Here is a 16899-nt window from a genome sequence, read left to right on the forward strand (position 1 = left end):
AAAAAAAATTTTAAATCACAATAACTATTTAACAAGAAGTTTGACTTTAATATCAGAAAGTCTTCCAAAAACTCTGCTTAATTTGCTTAAATGGTATTTTACCAGACAGAGCTATGAAGACTACCAACACGACTTCCTTTTAATGTATTTAAACCAGAAGTCCAATACAATGTTAGTGCTTGCATTAAGAAAATCCGACTTTGGCACAACATGGCTTGAGGAGACATTCCATCAGCCATCATAAATAAACTTGCATCATCATCATCAATTTTTGAACTTGATTGATAAGATTTATCTTCTTTTACTGTGCCAAGAACAGGAAATTGCTCTTGCAGCATATTTGACATTGTAGCTCCTGGTATCATATCTAATTGCTCATGAACACCAGCAAAATCATGGTCCTCAAACTTCATCATAGCTCTGAAATTTAAGCATAAAGTGAAGAATTTTGCAAAAGTTCTAACTTCAATGTAGCACTTTTATTCTGTTTTTATGAAAATCAAATGCACTCAATAGAAATATAATTTTAATAAGTATGTTAAAAAAACACCAACAAATAACTTCATAAACTAATGTTGAATAGAGCACATACTTAACATAGCTTAAATCAATTGTTGTATGTAAGCCATGCAAAGAAGGATACTTGCGCTTTAGTTCCATCACATGTTGATTCCATTTTTGTACCTCAGTCCAATCGCAAAGTTGCAAATAACAATCAGCAGTCTAAAAAACATGAAATCAATAGCAATAGTTTTTATTTTTAACCAGTTGGATATACAAACTTAATCTCCAAAAAGAAAAAAACTTACTTGAGAAACAAGAAATTGAGTACTTAAAGGGTCAGCATTTATTGCTGGATCTTTGGTAAGTACAGTGACAGTTGTCTTTTTTGTTTCATTAATATTCTCCTCTTTTAAACGATCTGGTGACAGATAATGTGTCAGAGCTGACTTAAACTGTTCTGCTGCATTTTCTAAGCTAGAGTAAGTTGAAAATAAGGTAATAAAATAGAGTTAGCAAGTCTTCTAAAAATCTACTTTAAAAGTCATTACAAGTGCTAATTCATCATATAAATCATAAAATAAAAAATAATACCTTCCTTTAGCTTTAGTAATAGCACCATAAAGCCAGAAGAAATGTCTCCCAACTACTTTTCGTGACCATTCAAGAACACCATGAATACTTTCATAACAATGCAATTGCATTAGAGAATCAACCACAGTTACAATTGCATGTTCAAAGTCTGAACCCTAAAAAAAATTGCTTGTTCAAAATCTGAATCTTTAAAAATATTGCATGTTTCAAGTCTGAACCTTAATAAAACAGCATGTTCTAAGTTTGAATGTTTAAATTAAACATACTTGTGTATTGCCAGAGTTTTTCAAGTTTTGAAGCCATAGATATCCATTTCTAACAGCTTTTTCAGGATTTCCGCTCATGTTTGATAATACAGTCACACTTTCTTGAATACGATTTAACCACTCACAGCAAGTGCTTCGATTAGTTCGAAAAAATGTTCTCCCTGACTAAAAAAGAGAAAATTCTAAAAATTATTCCTGATAAAAGATGGCTGAAATCAAATGAAGTTGAAATAATTTTGGATCAGTGATTGCATGCCAAATCAAACCCACTGATTATCATGATGATCAGTTTGTTAACCATATATGAGATGTTAAGCCCTTAACTACATCTTTTCAGAACAACAACTAAATATTATAAAAAATTAAAGAATTTTTTTAATCATTTTTAAAACATTTTTATTACTTTATTTTCTATAAACTTTTCTTGTTTAAAAAAAAAAAAAAAAATCATAAAGAAAAAAAAAATTAGGCTTCAAAAAAAAGTGGAAAAAAAAAAGAGCAGTGCCAAGGCTCATACACTACAGAAACCCATACTTTATTTGAAATCTTTGATTTAATTTTGAAAAAATTGTCACTATTTTCCCACTTATATCTGGAAGTAATACTTTTACAGTGATACTTTTTATGTAAAGAGAAAAAAGAATATTAAAAAATTGACTATGCCAAAGCTAATAATTTCATAGTAATTTATTGTCAGAATTTTATTGAGATAATTTTACAACTTAAATAAGAAATCATATTGAAATTTATTTTTTGTACCTTGAAGATTACAAAAGCTTCTAATTTTTATTTAAAAGTTAGTTTAGCAATAGGGCCCATCTGAAAAGCCATTTACATGCTATTTAAAGTATGTTTGTTTAAAAAGATACATAAATTGATTGCTGATCCCATAAACACTTTGAGTTTAAGGTAGCTTTAACAATGTGGTTTCCACATTGTATAAGGGTAAAAAGGGCTATAGAAAATTAAAAAACAAAAATAAGAACCAGACCTCTGTTCTTTAACTTCCCATGGCCCTTTTTGAACAACCCTACTCAACATTATTACCAAAGGCCACCATTCAATACTATTCTATGTAACCTGGTTTCAGTAACATCTCCTAAAACTTACTTTAATAGCTGGTGGCAGAGATATTGCTGTTCCTTCATAAGCATTATACATCAACTTTTCTAGGTTTTCCAAAAATAGCAACAAAACAAATGCTTGCTTCATGTAAACCTCTCTTGGAAAATCTGTTATAAAACCAAATCAAACTAAGATATACATAAAACTTGTCAATACAACAACTCTTTACATAAAAAACAGATTGATTTCCTCAAAATTTCAAAATAGAAACATAACAAACAGATTGAGACTTTAACCTTCTGCTGTCTTTTCTCCTGCTTTTATTTTACTTTTCTTGCTGCCACTTTCCAAGTTATTTTTTTCTCTAAACTTTTCATCAAGTTCCTTTAAAGCACCTACAGAAATGTAAATTAAATTTTTGCAAGACTTTTAGACAAATAATAATAAATTGAAAACTAAAATTCTGCTCATATGCATTCTCAGCATTTTACAACTCATGCTTCAAAAGTTAGCAAATGTTAAAAAAATAAAAATAATACTTATAACATCAGATGATTAACATAATAAAAGAAACTATTAAAATCATTGAACTAATCATTAAAAAAATTTACCTTCTATGGCTTGAAATGTATCAAGTGCTTTTCCTAATGGGGTCTTTAAACGGTACAATATACAAAAATTTGCAGCTTCCCAAATTAGCCAAAACCAAACTAACCCATCAAACATGGTTGCCTAATAATTTCAATAGCAATAGAAAAAGGTAATAATAATAAAATACAGCTTATAAAAATGCAGAAGATGAAAATTTAATTTTAAGTCAATTATCACAGCTGGATATTAAAAAAAAATGAAATGGATTTTAAGGTCTTAATGATTTAAAAACCATATCAAAGAGCAAAGTTAACTTAATCATTTTATTTACTCTATAATAATAAAGTTAAATAGATTTCAAATTCTATAAGAAACAAAACTTACGTTTAGTGGAAATGCAGCATCTACATTCTGAGAAAATCGCTGATAGTTAATAAGGTCCCCACAAACAGGACTTGAAACTTTTCCTAAGCGCTGACAAGCCAAGTATATATGTTCACCTGTCCAATATACTTCTTTGCTAAAACATTTTAGAAAAACTTTAAAGATAGTATATGAAAACTTTAATTCAACAGAAAATATTTCTTAATCCAAAAATCAGTTAAGTTAAAAGTTAAAAATTGGATGCAATTAAAATACATGCCTGTCACGTGGCTGCAACAAGTGTCGCATAACTATTTTGAAAGCATGTGTATGTAAAGTTCCAGTAGGAGAACGAGCCATATGCTGCTTACACAACAACCAGAGGTCATTTTTGCAGGTCACAAATAAAGAGCGATTTAAAGTGGTTGACTTGTGTTTGTTTGAAGATAACAAGACTGTTGGCAAGCTAAAGTAATAAAAGTAAAAATAATAAATAAAATAAAGTATAAAAATTTCTTTAATGATAAAAACTTTACCATCCTTAAAAAAAAAATTTGAAATAAAATTTTTGCTTACCTGGCAAGGATATCAGCAGGAAATGCTAAAATCATTTTAAAATATTTTTCTTGCAAGTTTTTATTTGTCAAATGTGGCAAGCATTCTGCCAATAACTTCCCCAAAACTAGCGGATTTATAAGACCAGTACTTGTGACTTTCATAATGGAATTGGAAATTTCCTCTCTAACCGATTGTTCAACGTCATATGCTAAGAAATAAATTAAAATGTAAAATGAAAAAAAAAAAAAAATTAGTAAAAAAATTGGTAAAAGTTTTCTCTAAAATGAAAACCTTACAAAGAACAACAAGTGCATGAACTACTTGAGTAACATTCCATTGTCGTTTTTGTAAATCCATTGGCAGGGCTGCTATTGAGTTTATAATGTCACTTAGCCAAACAGCGCACAAACATCTTAAAATAAAATCTCAAAAATTGCTAAACTGACAAGGGGTAAAAATAACAAGACTTTTCCTTTGGGTAATTTTGGGTAGTCAGGTAATTAAAGCTGACTATCCAAAAACTTAAAAAATTTGGCATTATATTTAACATCCCATCAGGAAAACTTACTTGGTGTCAACAGCTGTTATTTGGTTAGTAGATATTTTGCATAGCATTTTAATTAAATGCTGTGATTCATAAGAATGTACTGGACTTTTGGTTTTTGAACTTGGAATGAAGTGATTACAGCGTTGTGAATGTACAAAAAGACAACTAAGTATTGAAAACTGTACTGCAGGAAAATGAATGACAAGCTGCTCATCTGTAGGATCAAGACTCTCAGTTAAAAGACTATAGGTACTTGGATCAACTCTCCATGCACCAGTGACTGATGACTTAAAAGTAGCAATTTCAGCAAGTGCAGATAGATCAAATATTACAATACAGTATGCATCATTTACAGAAATTGTTTCTTCTTCAAGCTATTAAAAAAAATTAAAAACTTTAGAAATCAAAAATAATTCTTTCAAATTTTGTTTTTAAAAAAGAAAAAAAAAGAAAAAATAAATAGTAATAATAATAATAATAATAATAATAATAATAATAATAATAATAATAATAATAATAATAATAATAATAATAATAATAATAATAATAATAATAATAATAGTAATAGTAATAATAATAATAATAATAATAATAATAATAATAATAATAATAATAATAATAATAATAATAATAATAATAATAATAATAATAATAATAATAATAATAATAATAATAATAATAATAACAATAATAATAATAATAATAATAATAATAATAATAAAAGTAATAACTGGTAAAATTTTTGGATTTAGGCTCACAATATCTTTCTTTTCAGAGGGCAAACCACTTTGACAGATGCTTTTAACCAAAAAACTGTAAGCAGTTTTTATGTCATCAACAAAATATCTGAAATCAAATTGAAATTTTAAAAATAATTTAGTAAAACAAAAAATTAATATCTAAAAAAGCAATATTAAGCAAAATGTTAAAAAAGCAATATTGTAAAAGAATTGTTCAAACATTTACTTGTAAACAGCCTCTAAAAAAGGTATGTTTTTTATGCTTAACAAAGCTTGAAAAATTTTAAGTATTATTTTTAACATGTCAGGATCAGCATGGCATCGTAATGTCATGAGAGGTTTTTTTGGTTGTAATAGTTCAGGAATTACACCCATTGGCAGTGATTGACCCACACTTGTAACAATCTAAACAACAATCAAAAAATAATAAATATCAACATGAAACTCAACAAAGAAGTGAACTGAAAAGTTTTCTTTTAAACAATAAAAGAGCTACTACAAATGTAATAGCAACTTTCAATTTTATTTGAAAAAATTTTTCTTACATAGCAAACTATTTTTAGGATTTTATTGTAAAGATTTCTAAACCATAGCAATATCAAAGAACATTTATATATATATATGTATATATATATGTATATGTATATATATATATATATATATATATATATATATATATATATATATATATATATATATATATATATATATATATATATATATATATATATATATATATATATATATATATATATTAGGGTAGGTCGATTGTATTTTTTTTTTAACATCAAGTTAAGTAATGCTGCAGTTACTGTAACTAGGGTATTACAAAAGCTCCACCAAATTTCAGGAATACTGTATTAAAAATGGCTTGCGGATTTTAAGTCCTCAATTATGGACTAAATTTGTAAGTTTTTAAAATATTTGAAATTGCAATCGTTGAAATTTTAAATTCCAAACAAGTTATCTTGTTTCAAAATATCATGCTTTGAATATATAATGCAACCAATAAAATGTTTGCTAAGTTACAGCAGCCAATCAAATTCAGCGCATCTGGCGTTTGTTAAATGAATAAACCAATAAATATAAAATAGTAAACAAAAACAACTCCAAGAAGAATTACAAATATGATCAACAAAAAAAAAACGCAGAAAATTATAGTCACACTTATTACACAAAAAAAGTGGAAAGAAGTATGGTGGTGGTCCATGTGAATTGCTAATGACAGAGAAAAGTACTTACAGACAGGTTATTCAATACTAATATTATCTTATTCATGTAAAGCCCACTAAAGATATCATAGAAGTTACTGAGCAAATTAATAATAATTTAAAATCAATTTTGGCTGCAGTGAATCCAAATCTACCTCTAATAACTGACAAATCTATTACTAGAAAGGTAAAGGATCTTCTCATTCTAGTGAAAAACATTAAACGCAAGCATGGTAGAGCAAGTACCAAACAAAATCTTCATGCAAATTTGGATAAGCTTTTCAATATTTCTGCTTGTTCTTGCTCATTGAATATGCTACATTGCAGTGATAGAAAAGTAACATCCAATAAAGCAAATTGCTCAGAAGAACATATTATATGTATTTGCCCTCAAATTGCAAAAGTACCTCTTGAAGATAGAGTTTATCTTCGAGATAAGAGGCAGAAAACTGGTCCAAAAGGAGCATATCAACTTTCTTTAGATGATAAAGTAGCTTTCAAAGAAAACAAGAGGATCTATAATGAGCATCAACTATCTCAAAGGGTAGTTGATAAAGCAGAATCTCTCATACAACATAAAAAGTCATCTAAAGAAACTAGCTATTCAACTGAAACTGAGGTAATCTCATTGTACTCTTGTTAATATAATTTTTAAGTACACGCAAATTTTGTATGCTGCAATTTCTTTCAAGAAGAAGCTGAATGGCAACCAATAAAGAAATTTCCTGGAGACTACAATTTAATTAAACTTCCCAGGTTTGCTATGGAATTAGTCAGAAATGAGTGTTCATCAAACTTAAGTTCAGCTCTTGCAAATGCTTTACTACATGACATTAAACATATTTTGAGAAATGATGTTGATAATAATCACATCTTGATTGTTAAGTGCAAATTGGATAGGGCTAAAGCACAAGTAAAGATAGTTAATGTAAAGATCTAGAAAAAAAAAATCAGTTAATTTGCCTTGGTGTGGATAGCAAACTTGATCAGACTACTTGAACTTCTAACATAATAAACTCACCTAAAGGGGAATTGCTCAAAAAATCTATTGAACCTGAACATCACCTCACATTTACTTACAAAGATGGAAAATCTACTGGAACCTATTTGACTCATAGAACGCTTCCTATTATTGGCACAACTGGTTTAGTACTTGCAAAAGAGACTTTCAGTGTTTTACAAGAATTTAACAGTGTTGAAAGTATTCAGGTAATTCTTCTTAATAATACTGCTACAAATACTGACCCAATAAGTGGCTTTGTGGTAAAACTTGAAGAGTTGTTAAAAAGAAAACTGCACCTCATTGGGTGCGCGCTATATCAAAATGAACTTCCTTTAAGAGCTCTTTTTAAAAAACTAGATGGTGCAACAACTGGACCAGGAAGCTTTAGTGGCCTTCTTGACAAAAGATGTGCTGAAAATATTCACACATCTGAAATTTTTCGAGGTATCTTATTTCAACTACCTCCAACTACTACAGCATTATGCAATAGACCAGTGTAAAATTAACCTACCCAAATATATATATATATATATATATATATATATATATATATATATATATATATATATATATATATATATATATATATATATATATATATATATATATATATATAAAATCAAATTGCAAACTGCAGCAATACAGAGAAGTTATATATATTATTATATAAATATATATTTTTTATTCAAATTTCAAATAAATTTCAAGCACACTGATTAACTGTTAGGAGAATATTATTTCAAGAATCACTTTTATAAAAAATCATATTATTAAGGAGCATTTACATAAAAAAAGTGTAGAAGCATTATAGGTGCACTAAAGGTTTATAATAAAAATAGAAACCTCAATTAAATGAAGAGCAGATTTAAGTAAATCATAGGAGAGATAATGATTGCATCTGAGTTGTGAATTTACAAAACCGACTAGCTTCACACAGCATACACTGATATTATGACCCAATAAGCCGACTAACACTGTTAAACATTTATTTGCTGAAATCAAAAATTTAACTGAAATAGTTCAACAAGTTTAAATTTGTTTATTTTTTTTATTCTGAGAAGTCACACACACTATCAAAAGTAAAAATTTAGATATAAATTAATTTTAACCTGAACTAAGAAGCTTTTCATATTTAAGGTCATAACCACAAATATCAACACAATGTATGATACGATCAACAGTCTAAAAAAAAGAATAGTTAGAAAAGTAATTTAAAATCTTATAGAGAAATATTTTTAAAGATGCTTTTTACAAAATTAAAAATATCATGTAAAATTTTTGTTAAAAAGAAATTAAATTAAAAAAAGAAAAATTAAAAGAAATCATAATAAATTTTTACAAAATTAAAAATATCATGTAAAATTTTTGTTGAACTATTAAAAGAAATTTTTTTCAAGATTAGTTCTAGGTTTACTTGTGATGTAAACATGACAACTTCAGCTTAAAAAAAAAACTTTGCTGCAGAATTACCTCTACAATATAGTTTCCAGTTATTTTAGCTTCTCTTCCAGGGCTAAAATACTCACCCAATCCTGTTACAACTGTAGTAAACACCCTACAAAAACACACACACACATATATAAATATTTATCATCTCAAAATGCTTCAAGAAATGAGCATTCAGCATTCTATAAAAATCAAAAATAAATATTTTAGAGTCAAAATTGAGTTATAAAAACAAAAACTGAGATTCACTTAGAAGAAGAATAACAAAACAATAGTTACCCTGTGAGAGCAGTGAGCTTTGATAATGATACAAGAGGAGATGGTGTGTCTTCTTTACTGAACTTACAATTTGTGATGCCACCCAACTCCTAAATATGCAAATTAATGCTATTAACAAAAGCCAAAAGTACAACACTTAGTAGATTTAATTTCTTACTTACCTAAAATTTAAAAAATAAACACAAAACAAACATGCAATTTAAACTGAATATTTTTATTGTGATTGCCTCACTAGAAAAAATAGGTAAAACTACTTATTGTTAAATATAAAAAACCTTTGCAACCCAAAAACTCCTGAATATAATAAATTATCATAATCTCAGTTTACAACTGTTTAAAAATCATTTTGAAAAATATGAATACTTTTCTATCTCATAAAGCTTGCATCAAAAGAGCACTAATATTTGTAATTCAGTGGTTACCATCCTTTTAAGATTGTTAAAAAAAGGAATAAAAAAAGAATGAAGTATAATAGATTTTCATACTTATGTCAAGTAGAAAAGAATACTGAATTAGAACATACTTTGGAATATTTAACAATTTGTATCATAGAGTGTTGCTCACACTCTCCTCTACACTTATGTTGCTGCTTGTTACTTATCACTCATGAATGGGACAATTTGTGTTTGCCACTATTTTCATTTTTTCTGTTTGGATTGTGATTTTCCTTCTTCTGTATTACTATGGAATTGCTTTTAATCTTTGTTAGGCTTCTTAATGACCTTGTTAAAAACTTATAACACTCAATCTCAATGCCGGATTAACCCGGGTTCCTGGGAGCCTAGGCGCCCGGCCCCCAAAAATGAGGGTATCAGTGGGGCCCCTGATTTTTAACATTTATATTATTTTTTTTATTATATATGACTTGACATTCTAAATTAGTTTTATTAACTTTGATAATTTCTAATCAAATTAATTCCATTAATTTCTCATGTAATTAAAAATAAAAACTCTAAACTTTTAAAAAAAAGTTCGAACTTGAACACGTTCGAACTGCATTGGAAAAAAGTTCGAACAATTTTTATCTTTTTTTACTTACTTGAAAAAGTGAAATAAACGGATACAAGTTAAATGCTAAACTGCTTAATTATTTATCAAGAAATGCGAATTGACATTTTGATTTGAACTTTTTATTTTATTTGAGAACAAATAATATCACTTAAATTAATAGTTTATTTTTTTTATTTTTTTATATTTGTTGTTAAATATGTATTAAATATTTTATATATTTTTTGAAATATTAGTTTTTTACTTCTTTTTTTTTTTTTTTTTTACCACTAAAGAGTTATAAATTAAGATTACAATTATTTTTGCAATAATTGGACAATAATGTACAGAAAATATCTGTACAATTATTTTTGCAATAATTGGACAATAATGTACAGAAAATATCTGAGCGGAAATTTAAAACGCAAACTGAAAAAAAATGAATGTGACAGACAGCAAACAACATTAAAAAAATCCCAAAATTGACTAATTTTTTCCGATCTCCTGATAAAACATTAGAGGAGAATTAATGTTTTTCAACTGAATCAAATCCAACTGCTTCAACAGCGCAGCAAGAAAATGTGCCATATGGCAATGTTAGAATACCTTGGAATTTAGAGGAAAGAATAAATAGTTAAATTTATTGTTATTATTGTTATTACCATTATTATTATTTCTTTTGTTATTGCTGTTTTTATTATCATTATTGTTATTATTTTTGTTATGAGTAATATTATTAAACGCATTATTATATTTAATCGTTAACTTAAACTGCAACGTTGTTTTTTGTTTTACTCCAGTTTGTTAATATGTCAATCTGACCCAGCATTGTGGACGGATTTGAAAGAAGCACAGCGCTACTGCATTTCTATGAAAGAAATTCCTGATCAAAATGTTGAAGACAAAAGTTTTGAAAAATCTAAAAAAGTAACAAATACCAAAATAAGGTGCTGCTCTCATCTGTTTTTCTTTTAAGCTGAAAAATGGTGAAATTCGAAAGAGAGACTGGCTTATCTATTCACCATCCACAGGAAAAATATTTTGTTTCTTCTGCTTGCTTTTTCAAGATTCAGACGACAATTTTGGATTTGGATTCAACGACTGGGCACATGGACTGCGTTCTATACATAGACACGAACAAAGCAAGCAGCATTCTGATGCAGTCCAGTGCTATTTTTGAAAAGTTACATTAAAAGGAAAAATTGATATTCATTTAAAACAGCAGTTGGAGGAAAAGCGTTACTATAGGGAAGTTCTGAGAAGAGTTGTTAAATGCTTGAAGTTTTTGTGCAGTCGAGGTCTAGCTTTTAGAGGTGATTCAGAAGAAATAGATGACTTCAGTAATGGAAATTTTCTCGGGGCCTTCGAATTCTTAGCAAAATTTGATCCATTGCTAAACACTTAGAAAGCCGAGGAAACCAGGGCAGAGGAAATGTTTCATACATTTCATCAACAAGTTATGAAGAAATTGTCTAATGAGAAGAATATATCAGCACTTGAATGTTTACAAGCAACTTGTAGGAATAAGTTAGAATCAGTTTTTCCCAATGTTGACATCGCATATCGGATTTTTCTTACTCTTCCCATTACTAATTGTAGTGCAGAGAGAGCATTTTCAAAAATGGCAATAGTTAAGAATGATCTCCGTTCCTCAATGTTAAATGATCGTTTAAATGCTCTTTGTTTAATGACAATTGAAAGAACACTGTTAAAAAATATAAGTTTTCAAGATGTTGTAATTGATTTTGCAAATGTAAAAGCAAGAAAAGTTTCTATTTAAATAAAAAAGTAATCTTATGTTTTTTGCATTCATTTTAAAATACACTTTTTTAGGAATGGGGCCCCAAATATTTTTCGGCTCCCGGCCCCCAAGACCCTTAATCCGGCCTTGCTCAATCTTTAGAACATTTACTTAACTATGGAAAAATATTTAAAAAATAAATTCTAAATGTTTGTGTTACATAAACATAAAGTAGCCAATTTTTGCTGATAGGATTTTTTACCATTTAAAAACGTTTTCGCTTTTAAATGGTAAAAAATCCTTTTAAGAAAAATAGTGTAAGAAAATAATGTTAAACAGCATAATAGATTACAAGAAAAGTTTTACAAATACAATAATCTTTTCTAACTAGTAGAAAGTGCTGAAGTGAAAAACTGGTTAACAGGAGAAAGAATTCAAGCCTTGATATTATTATCCAATAATTGTACAACTTATAAAAGAAAAAAAACAAATTTTCCTTTTGTGAGTTGTTTAAAATTTTAGCATTTCTTTCTTAACACCAAATTTTCCTAGCAAAAATACTTGGGATCATTTTCGATGATTTCAAACTTGATGTATAGATTCATAAAATTTATTTTACATAAATTTTGAGAGCAAAAAGTGAAACATGAAGATTATATAATTCATATACTTTAATTTTTTAACCTTTTCTCAAATTTTTTAACTTTATCTTTTAATAAAACTTTGTAACTTTATTTTTTCATAAAACTAGGATTGTTTTTTCATAAAACTTTATTATTTGGGTTGTATAACAACTGATCAAATCATTTTGTGAAATTTTTACAAATAATTATAAACTATGCTGTCACCTCAGCATAGGCCTCCATGTCTTCAAGAAACTGTCCCAGTAATGTTAATGAAAACCGCATATCTGAAACCCAATATGGATGAAAGCTCACAAGACAATCTAAAAAAAATTTTTTTTTTTTTTTTAAAAAAAAAAAATAAAAGAACAGCACTAATATGTTCATTAAAGTTTCTTGTGCTGATTAAATTATTTTATCATAAATAATCTTAAATTATTATTCATCAATTTTTTAAATCATATTAACAGTAAACCTGCAGTTTTTTCAATTAGAATATCATTTTGTGAAACATCAATATGCCACCCAACTAGAATATCAACAGCATCCTGGAAAAGAACCCATGTTTTTTTAACAATTTGTCAGAAATTCTAAAGTAAGTCATTTTCTCATTAGCACAGCAATTAACATAGAAAATAAAAATAAAAAACACAACATTTACTCGAAAATATTCACTGAAAATATGTGGATAGTCTTGTGCTACAATCTTTAAAATATCCAAGATGATTGCAAGGAGATCTGTAAATGAAAAATTAAGAAAAATAACAAACTTTATTAAAATAAATTTTGTCAGGAAGAAAAAAATTAAACTTTTATCAAGTTGATGTACCAGACTGAAGATACAAGAGAGGTCATTGACACTGATTTTAGTGCAATTGCTCAATACTTATTGATTAATAGTTTTTCTCAATTAAAAAATCTATTTGAAAAACAATTTTCTAAACTTTATACTTTATACTATATATTTATGGATAGGTTGCAAAATTTGGGAAAATAATAAAATACAAAAAAAAAAAAAAAAAAAAAAAAAAATCATTTTATCACTTTGATTTAAATTTAAAAAAAAGTTAATTAAAACTCAATTTCTATTTTTCTATTGTTTTAAGTATTATATAAATTTTTCTATTATTTTAAGTATTATATAAATTAACTTACTGAATTTTTTGCTTATATTCTTAAAAAATACCTGGTGCATCTGCATTTTCTAAAACATCTTGGAGACTTGCCATGATCATCTGAAATTAGTTACAAAGATATAAAGATATTTTGTGAAGTTTTTTTTTTTTTTTTTTTTTGACATAAATTAAATTTTTTTTTTTACAATAGGATTCTTTTTACTTAACACTTTACTGATTTTTCTAGTGTCACGTTTTATTTTCAATTTTCATCTATTAAAAGCCTTCACTTTACATTCATCTTTTCAACACATTAGAAATTTACATTCAGTTGTTTTTAATGGAGTTTAAGCATTTAATAAAATAAATATAAACTAAAGTCTAAACAAATAAGAAAAAATCTTACAGGCATAGTGTCTAGGAAAACTTGTTTCCCAACATCTAACTTGATTGCCTAATTAAAGTAAAGTAATAAAGATAGCTTAACTAAAACTAGTTATATAATAATAGTAATAATAATATAGATAATATTTACAATAAATTGCAAATTCTAAATTTTGATAAAATGAAACATATAGAGATTCTTTTGATAAATTTTTGAGATAATAAGAAATAAATTAAATAAATTGTAATAACAATAATAAGAATGCTTCAGCAAAAAATTTTTAACTAGAAAGCCTGCTTGCTATGCCAGAGAAACTAGCAGATTTCCAAAAAGATTATTCAGCGCCTAACAAATATGAATTTAAGAAAAAAAACAAAAAAAAAACTGGCAGTATCTATAATTTACAAAAGGCTAGCACCTAACATGTTAAAATAATTTCATTACATTCAAAAATTAGGTTTCTATAAATCATTTGCAATGTTTATTTATTAAAGAAAAAATTAAAGCTATTACTTGTGACTAGACATAATGTTAAGATTTCAAAATGTGGGTATAACATATTGGAATGGCTATTTACATTTTGATGCTCTGCTTAAAGATAGCAATAATAGAAGAGACTAGGGCTAGCTGATTTTGATGCTTGTCAGATATCCTTTTAGGTTACTTCATACTGTGCAGTATTTTAATTCTGGTTGATGTAATTTTGATTTGGTTCAGTAATTGCACAAAGTTTTATTTATGTTGATTTTGAAAAATTTTTTGCCAAGTTTATCTTAAAAGTTGCCCCAAAAGAGATAATACTGAATTTTTTACTGCTGCATGTTTTCAATGTTAACAACTATTTTTTTATTTAATGCATTTATAAAGTTGACTACACTGCATTATGATACTGAGTGAACCGTAACTATTTTTATGTCAAAAGATTGGGGCTAGTTGATATGGGTTGTTCATTTTTAAACAAGTGCCTTTTTGAACTGCTTACTTGAACCCTTGTGTAACTTTGATGACTCCAGATTGATAATTGACATATTTACACCTATAGATATTATGCTAGGTGTAGTAAACAAATTTTTCAATTCACTTGATGCTTTATAGAGCATTTCTGGCAACCAAATTAGAGTCACTAACTCAAAGCTTGTAACTTTTCAAGGCCTTTACTGTTTTTTCTAATTTTGGATAAACATTTTCATATCTTTTAAAGCAAAGTAATGTTTATTCAAAAGATTTTTTTAAATTTAACATGTAACAGAACAAAAGTTTTAACATGTAAAAAACACAAAAGAACTACAGGAGTTAAATACTAATGACATAATCTGTCAATTTACCTGAGCAATTGTAGATAGATAAAGAACACGCAGTTGGTCATCAACAGCTGATGGAATTTTTGAAAATATCCATTGAAAAAATCTATTTAGGAAAGTTAATTGATATTATCATCAAAATCAATCAACTTTCACATGCATAAACAAGTGATTTGAGTAAAATCAGGTCAAACTGAACATAGAGTAGAACAAACTTATTTTTATTTTTTCTAAGAAACCTAATTTTAAAAAATAATTTTGAAAATTAACATGCTTCTTTTTTTTTCTACATCTATAAAATTTTATTATTTTAGTATTTTTACCCTCTCAATTCTAGATTTTAAACAATTTACTTTTGATTAAAACCTTATGAATTATGATCATTTTAATGTTTGTCAGTGATGATAGAATATATCCAAAATTACTTCAGCACTTAAGATGCAAATTTCTTGCTGCATCTCAACCTCAAACTTTTTTTTCAAATTTGATTATAGCAACAGCTCAGCCTTCCAAAATCACTTCTTTTTATTGAGTCATCAACTCAAAGTCTAATTAGTAAATTATTGACTAATTAGTTTTTTATTGATAACTTAAAGCTAAAAAGACTTATAAATATTGAATAGAAATGTTTTATACTTAGGCCACAATAATATTTTTCAACCTTAAACTACAAACAATCAACTGCCTTTATATTTTTAGACACTTAATGCAAATAAGAACATATCTTATATATATTCTTTGCTTAATAGCAAAGAATATACAAGACAGTATAGTTAACAGTAAGAATGAATACAATTTTTCTTTTAGGAAATGTGAAAAAAAATTTTGACAATCCATTATAAAGTATGTGTAATAATATCTTTACTGTCTGTTCAACATGTTAAAATCCAAAAACCTTGAGCTGAATAAACCTTGAACTGAATAAACCTTGATAGAAAATGACCTTTTCTATATCTGCTTGAATGAAGAGAAAGATAAATCAAGATTAAAAAAAAAATTAAATCTGGTAAACTGTCTTTAAACTAAAAACAAACTCTTTTGGCACTTGGTAAGTAATGTGGCATTAAATTATTCAAAATAATTTTTTGAATAATTTAATGCTAAATTACTTACCTTTTTAAATGGTTTTAATGCTTCAGAATGCTACAATGCTCTAAGATATAGTTCAGTTTGCACTTATTTTAATCTAATCAATTTGAAATCTATCAAAAAACATTTTTTCAGATAAGATTTAACATTTAGTACTTAAAAACTCATAATTATACCTTTTACAACAATAAAGGTTTTGATTTTAAGAAAAATATTTGTCAAAAGAACAAAATTTTAAAAAATTCTTTTCAACTGAAAACTTACTTGTCACAGTCAATACCCAACACATGCCCAACAGATGCATAACAATGTACAACTTTCTCTTTTAGCTCATTGTTACCTCTGAAGAATAAGAAAAGCTTATTGTATATGATTATATAAAAAGAAAATTATTTTATGTATAAACTTATAATAAAAAGAAAAAGTAGCAAATTAAAACAAATTTTTTTAACATATCTAATTCATTATTATAAATCTTAAAATAACAAACTGAT

At 26.8% G+C, this 16899-nt stretch overlaps 1 protein-coding gene and 1 pseudogene across 1 annotated transcript in view; one reads left to right on the forward strand and one right to left on the reverse strand.

Annotated features, from left to right (window-relative positions):
* LOC145184921 (serine/threonine-protein kinase SMG1-like) overlaps positions 1-16899 on the reverse strand; it is a 42955-nt gene that overhangs the window by 23942 nt on the left and 2114 nt on the right. Inside the window, exons 5-30 of the mRNA XM_090094174.1 lie at positions 16670-16747; positions 15341-15422; positions 14037-14084; positions 13702-13750; positions 13177-13253; positions 12991-13063; positions 12741-12838; positions 9165-9253; positions 8910-8994; positions 8549-8621; positions 8283-8431; positions 5452-5630; positions 5244-5331; positions 4507-4859; positions 4235-4350; positions 3957-4146; positions 3661-3846; positions 3402-3537; positions 3038-3158; positions 2723-2821; positions 2472-2593; positions 1362-1526; positions 1096-1250; positions 810-978; positions 593-723; positions 103-420 (exon numbers count right to left, since the gene is read on the reverse strand). Coding sequence (XP_089950300.1) covers positions 103-420; positions 593-723; positions 810-978; positions 1096-1250; positions 1362-1526; positions 2472-2593; positions 2723-2821; positions 3038-3158; positions 3402-3537; positions 3661-3846; positions 3957-4146; positions 4235-4350; positions 4507-4859; positions 5244-5331; positions 5452-5630; positions 8283-8431; positions 8549-8621; positions 8910-8994; positions 9165-9253; positions 12741-12838; positions 12991-13063; positions 13177-13253; positions 13702-13750; positions 14037-14084; positions 15341-15422; positions 16670-16747 — 3429 coding nt within the window. The remainder of the gene's footprint in view (positions 1-102; positions 421-592; positions 724-809; positions 979-1095; positions 1251-1361; positions 1527-2471; positions 2594-2722; positions 2822-3037; positions 3159-3401; positions 3538-3660; positions 3847-3956; positions 4147-4234; positions 4351-4506; positions 4860-5243; positions 5332-5451; positions 5631-8282; positions 8432-8548; positions 8622-8909; positions 8995-9164; positions 9254-12740; positions 12839-12990; positions 13064-13176; positions 13254-13701; positions 13751-14036; positions 14085-15340; positions 15423-16669; positions 16748-16899) is intronic.
* Positions 7200-7939, forward strand: LOC149885945 (uncharacterized; annotated as a pseudogene).

Source organism: Hydra viridissima, unplaced genomic scaffold (genome assembly GCF_058129835.1).
Source record: "Hydra viridissima isolate aposymbiotic clone 2 unplaced genomic scaffold, HvirCarnegie_v1 scaffold_7, whole genome shotgun sequence".
In the NCBI taxonomy this organism is placed as follows: domain Eukaryota; kingdom Metazoa; phylum Cnidaria; class Hydrozoa; order Anthoathecata; family Hydridae; genus Hydra; species Hydra viridissima.